The following is a 6,634-nucleotide window of genomic DNA, read 5'->3' on the forward strand; positions in this document are numbered from 1 at the left end:
CTCTCTCTCGCTCGCTCTCACTAATTAATGTTTGTTCCCGATACCATTTGACACACACTCTTCTATTACAAGACGCATTACTATTATACACGCATTAAAAGCTTCTGATGACCTGTGTTAAATATCACGGTCAATGTCATCCATTACAAGTAGCAACCTCAGCCTACAAAATATCACAGGTGTAGTGATCGCGTATGCGGAGGATTCGCACTCCCCGAGTGCCTTTCTAGTTTGATTTGTTGTCGTAGTAATTTATTCAAAATGTAATATTATTTTTATCATCATATACCTTTTCAGGATAATTGGAATTGGAATACTATTTTTGATCACATTGGCTAAGAGTATTTTGACTTCGTGTAATTTTCCGTTGCTAAGACACAATTTGTAAACTTTACTAATATTGCTGACATATCTTGTAAAAGGAGTAAAAATAAACATATAAAACCGATAAGTACTGAACAAGAATCTGCAAGTAATTTTTTCGCATATGATTTATTGTATGATAAATTATAGGATGTTTACTATGGTACCAGCCATTCGACCACCATGATTAAAACTAGCCTTTCTTTGATTGACATTGTCAGAGAAAGCTTCCGACTGAAAATACTAGAACGACCCATAACGTGTGAGAATAATCACAGATTTTTTTCATCTACATATTTGACCATTCTTATTTATAAGTAACACATTTCACTTAAAAAAAATCAACAAGAACTAACAACAGCATGTGGCCTGCAAAATTCCACTACAAATCATTAGAAACCTGGTTGGGTATGCATACCACGTGTTACATTATAAGGACGAATGACACTATATATATTGACATCACCTATACCATATCGGTATACATTACCAATACAGCTAAAAGATGTCAGCACAGTCGCCTTTGAATTTTTCGATAATGCAAAGCTTTTAAATTAAATGGTTACACACACTAATTGTAAAAGGCGCTTTAATTGTACTGGGGTTAATCATTACCCGTTTATCATTTAAGGATAAACCTAGGAAAGAATGCATCCACTAGTGTTATTCTGGTCGTTTCCACTATGCCCCGAGGATTTTTCCTGCATTTCAGGCAGCTTCTCTGTAGTCTGTCCACCACCTGCGCTCTATACACAAAAGACAACATCAAGAGAAGATGAATTATTAAAATATACAAGGTTGGGTTGTAGTGTTAAACACTATGTTCCACACAGCAAAAAAAGAAAAGAAAAAAACATCGGTGTCAAAGACAACATCTAATACTGTAGTATGTATGCAGCGCGTTTCTCACACGCTGTCAGTGAAACGCAGTACTCCATGTAACTCGTACTAACGTGCTCCTGGCTACTTTTAGAGGTAAATATACCTTTGATTATGAAGACGACATTATCGGGGCTATGCTTACCTTTTTTGCATCTTCCTTCATCCCTCGCGACAAGTCAAACGCAGAGTACACGGCGGGCGTCCACTCAGATGATATCTTGGACAGGGAAAACTCTTCTGGTTTCGCTAGACCATACGTGGCCTTCAGCTCCAGCTCTGGGGGTTCCTCGGGTACATTTTGGTGATAACTGTGCATGCAAGGACCCATATAATCTCGGTGTGACACGCTATGGTATGCGGAACGCTGGCTACATTTTGCGTACAAGTTTTCAACAGCTGCTTCTCTGCGTTGTTCATAACTCCTATCGTGACCTTTTCAATCACTTCATCATAACGTTAGCGGCTAGGCTACTACAAACCGTCTACAGTAATGGCTTAATGCACTCTTTTCACATGTGGGTTTCCAACGCATTTATCCCTATGCAAGAATGACATTCACGTTACAGTTGTGGCGGTTTCAACACTGCTGATTAGAGTGGCCTACAAGCTTTTTCATGTATAATTAATCTTCGTTTCAGAAGAAACAATGCGATGGTTATAGCATTTGCTACTCGTTGGAGTCTGCTAAGGCTTTCATCAAGCCTAGGGAGGAACGTTTTTAATTATATTTCGTCCACTTAATCAACTGCATGTGCGCACAACCTTTACTCTTGCATCAAGATTTTTTTGATCTGCAGATTAGCAAGATATTAAATTCAAGAAAAGCCGTCAGTGTATCATTTAGCTGCGATAGCTGGCAAACTAATTAATTACCAGCACAATATGAAACGTACAGTACATGAATCAAAGACTGTCCAGGTCGTGAAATTAGCGCTATTTTGCCAGCGACCACTAGTTCAACCCCCTAAACCGCTGGTTCAACCCCCCATATAATCAGTCCACTTGGCCTATTCAAAATTTGTCCTATCTTGCCTTTATATCAACAATATTTACCAATTTCCTGACTAGTTTTTACTTCACTAAGACCATTGCACTGGACAATGCCATTGCTGTAATCTTAATCCATCTGGTGTACTGTCTGTCTTACAAACTGTGCAAATAAATACTATGAGTATGCCTAATAAACACAAAGCTAACAATTTTATTAATAATGGAATGAATTGAACAAAATTACGGACCTGTTCAAACTTGTAAGGGCCTGTTCAATTTGTCTAAAGGCCTGTTTAAAATTTTGGATAGGCCTGTTCACAGTTTGGCTAATTTCATGCCCTGCTGTCTTTTTTTCAAAATGCAATAAACCGTCTGACATATATAATGAACAATGAATACAACAAGTCACTTTTGCATTATGGCTGTGCACGCTCAACAACACTGATTCGTTGCCAGGCCACTGCTTTCAGTGAAAAACTAAAAACAAACCAACACAACCCAACACAAAGAAAATAAACAATTGACTGTTTTTTTGATAAACAACGTTTTTCATCTTTGCTTAGTATTTAAACATGCCAAATGTTCACTGAATTATTAATTGATGTGCTAATGGTTTGTACAAACTTAAAAGGTGTGTTCTTTTGAAAGTAAGTTGCGTGTTTGGTAACTAAAACGTCTTACTATTTCACTACACCTTTCAAATAGAAAAATTGTCTTATACCCAACATGAACTATATATGTCAGAAACATTGGCAACAGGGTAGCATATTACATGAGGAAATAATCTAGGACTTTACGAAAGAAGCTATTTGGTAAATGCACTATTGTAAAACTATTGATTCCGAGTCAAGCAAGTGATCATCGACGCCAATAGGGGGCAGCACGTTCCAATTTACACAGTTGCCAGCGAATTATATTCTTGATTTATCATGTACAAGGACCTAGTCAACTCATTTTGCCTTTGGGGTGGAAGGGCAAAGCCACGCATGTTTGATATTCTGATCAGTTGACGGTGGGCAGTTCGTTATTGGCTATTGACTACCTAAAGTATCTACTTTGGTGGGGTGGGGGGGGGGCAACTGCTTCTCTCTACCCTGTTATGGCCCTAATAGTGCAGCGGCCGAGACCCGAAAAATTAAGTGCACCCCTACCGGAGGTATAACAAGCTGGGAATGGTCTCATTTTAACCGTCTGGATCCCTAGTTTATGAAAAGCCATGTTGTAGTTGCAGCAACCTTATTGGCCACACATGTGCCGAATTAACCTTTTTTATGGTAAAATCTGAAAAATGTCATTTTCAGCTTACTTGCTTATTTTATGAAAATCAACCCCATTATATTTTATAATTGATGGTTATATCATTGTATTTCATTGAAATAGATATGTAGCAAATGTATTTGAGGCAGTTTTATGCTGCTAAAGGGGTTAAGGGGCCAAAATTATACCCCAAATTTGGCATTTTTTTGGCGATTACGACCAAAAAATGTATATTTTTCTTGCACTATTTCACCATACATGTTAATCACTGTGTCAGATCTGACTCTATTCATGGCCTAGATGTGCTATTAATAAAAAAATTAGTTTTCAGCATGGTAAACGGGTACAACATGGTACATTAACCCCTTGTTTGCAACAGACCTGAAAACTACTTTTTTCCGTTTACTTGCATATTTTATAAAATCAGGCGTGCAGATGTTTAGAACTGATGGTTTATCAATGTTTTGATTGAAATATAGATGAAGCAATGCATTTTTGGGCAGTTCTATGTTGTTAAGGGGGTTAAGGGCCCAAAAATATACCAAAAAATCTGTCAATTTTTGATAATTTTGACCATAATAAAGAAGCGTTTCATGCATACTGCCACCCAATACATGGTACAACAGTATCATAGGTCTACCTGACTGAAGCGCTGCCTATCCATCAGTCTGGGTGTATCATTGATATAAAAACAGTTGAAGCATGGTAAACGGGTACAACATCGGTACATTAACCCTTGTTTGCGGACAGACCTTAAAACTACTTTTTCAGTTTACTTGCATATTTATTATAAAATCAGCCGCCGTGCAGATGTTAGAAGGATGGTTATATGCAATGTTTTTATTGAAATATGATGAAGCAATGCATTTTAGGCAGTTCTATGCTGTTAAGGGGGTTAAGGCCAAAAATATACCAAAAGATCTGGCAATTTTGATAATTTTGACCATAATAAAGAACGTTTCCATGCATACTGCACCAATACATGGTAAAACAACATATTATAGGTCTACCTGTCTGAAGGCCTATCCATCAGTCTGGGTGTATCATTGATATAAAAATCAGTTGAAGCATGGTGAAGGCTGGGTTACAACATGGTGCAATGAACCTTGTTTACAACAATGGCTAAATGTTTACATAACACTGTGGCCATGACGTCAATAGCCTTTTTCAACACAAATCTATGTGCCACTTCCTTCTTCTGGTATGGTGTTCCGTTTTCACAAGTCAGTACATGAACAAGCCGTCGATGCACTCTACTCGCGCAAGGAGACAAGGACACTTCCTCGCACTCAAGCAGTCTTTGTCTGTGCAATAGAGATGTGTCAGGTCTCGAACTTCAACTGGAGCTGATGGCTTGAGTGAACATCGTCTGTGTTATGCTCCATCATCACAAGCGGACCAACCATGGCCAACCGGTTCGATCAACTCTTGGTTGGGGGATGTGACTCCTGCCACCAAATCCGTGTTTGGTACTTTGCGCGCAGGACATGTTTGTTGGAAGGCGTCTTCTGTTGGAGGAAGCATGGATGCAGACTTGTCTGTCGTTGTAGCCATGATGTACCGCAACTCATCAAGTGTGTCCATTTCCTTCTGCCGTAGAGGAGTGTGTGTAGCTACGCCTATCGTGATGCTCTCCTTTATGTCGTCTTCATGGATGACTGGAGGTTTGTCAGACTGTCCGCATGTTTCACCAGTTTTGAGTACGCGCGTTTCTTTCCTATCCTGTTTATTGAACATGTTGTGTCGCAATCCTGTGAGGGCATGAGCAGGCAGGGAACACTCGCACAGGCTCGAATTAACCGACCGCACCGACGGCATTGCGTCGTGCCCCTATCAATTGCGGTACTGCCCTGAAAATCCAACTCGACGAGCCGGCAAGTCACCTGCCTTGCCTTTTGTGTAATTGCCGTCGGTGCCCTTTAATCTACTGCCCTAGTTTCGTTTTTTAGTCGAATCAACATAACAGCGTGCGCGTGCCGTGCTGTAGTTGCAATGATGAGCTTAAAACGAGATAGTCCGCAGGAGGGAACAATAAGCATCGGATATAATTCACTCCTGATAGCGGCGGAATATAAAATTTATTGTTACTGTACTTCCATTAGCAGAGGGAGGTAGCAAGGGTCCGGTGTTTACGGTGTAAGCTTACATGGGGGCATATTGTTTTGTACATTAAAAGCAAGACGATGTTGATGTACTAATTTGTTATGAGTTTTTCCTTTATTTTACAAAAGTGCCTTGGTGCCCTTCTCAAATTTTGAAAGTTGCCTGTGGTGGCCTTTTAAATTTGCCTCTGTGCCTTTCCATTTTAGAGAAAATTCAAGGCGATTGTCTCACGTGCCCTAAAAAAAAATTGCCTTGCCCTTCTCGCCGCTTAATTCGAGCCTGCACTCGCATAATTGTTGGGCCAAGTTCATTCGCAATTGTATGAACAGGAAATGTATCTTTCCTTTCCCTGAATGACCAGCATGCATGTACACATAGTCAGCCAGTTGTCCTCTGCTGACATAGTAAAACCAGCAGACCAAGACATCCTGTGTCGTCACAGCGGATCATGATCCTATCATGGTTCTTTGATAGTGCACAGGCATGCAGGAACATACGTGTATCGCCTCCTGCCTGGTTACTGTAAAGTGATTCAACAGATGACGCTCCCAGATGGAGCAACCACCTTCACAAGAGCTTCCTCAGCTAAATCCTACCTGCCAAGATAATGGAGTTTGTCGTTGGAACATATTCTCCTGCATTCTCCAAGATATACTGTGAGATGTATATTCGCAAGGCTTGGCTTGTTTCCCGAGAATCCCTTGAGAAACTTTCTGTAGTTTAGTACTTTCTGCTCTCCTGGATCTGATAAGTAGGTAACAACATGGAAGAACCCACCCTCGCGTTCTGTCGTGTTGATGGATGACACGTTATCATAGCCGATCGAACACAATGGTCACAGACGTCAAATCCAAGGATGCGGTTGTGGAGAAGTCTAACTGTACGTTTCTGTACGCACTTTTGCAAGTGATTCTCATTCAGTAACTGTAGCCATGGTAGCACATTGTCACATTGCATCTTTGATGCGAAGGACTGCTCAAGATGCACGTACTAGCTGCTTGGTTTCTTGGGCCAGCCATGGCAATCAGTTACTCTGTTG

At 40.3% G+C, this 6,634-nt stretch overlaps 1 protein-coding gene across 1 annotated transcript in view; it reads right to left on the reverse strand.

The window, feature by feature from the left end:
* Window positions 1-467: 467 nt before the first annotated feature.
* Window positions 468-6,634, reverse strand: part of LOC106810832 (BRO1 domain-containing protein BROX-like) — an 18,747-nt gene continuing 12,580 nt past the window's right edge. The window contains exons 9-10 of the mRNA XM_014814290.1: window positions 1,388-1,553; window positions 468-1,109 (exon numbers count right to left, since the gene is read on the reverse strand). Of these exons, the coding sequence (XP_014669776.1) occupies window positions 1,002-1,109; window positions 1,388-1,553 (274 nt within the window). The 3' untranslated portion in view covers window positions 468-1,001. The remainder of the gene's footprint in view (window positions 1,110-1,387; window positions 1,554-6,634) is intronic.

This window comes from Priapulus caudatus, unplaced genomic scaffold (assembly GCF_000485595.1).
Source record: "Priapulus caudatus unplaced genomic scaffold, Priapulus_caudatus-5.0.1 Scaffold477, whole genome shotgun sequence".
NCBI classification, from domain to species: Eukaryota; Metazoa; Priapulida; class Priapulimorpha; order Priapulimorphida; family Priapulidae; genus Priapulus; species Priapulus caudatus.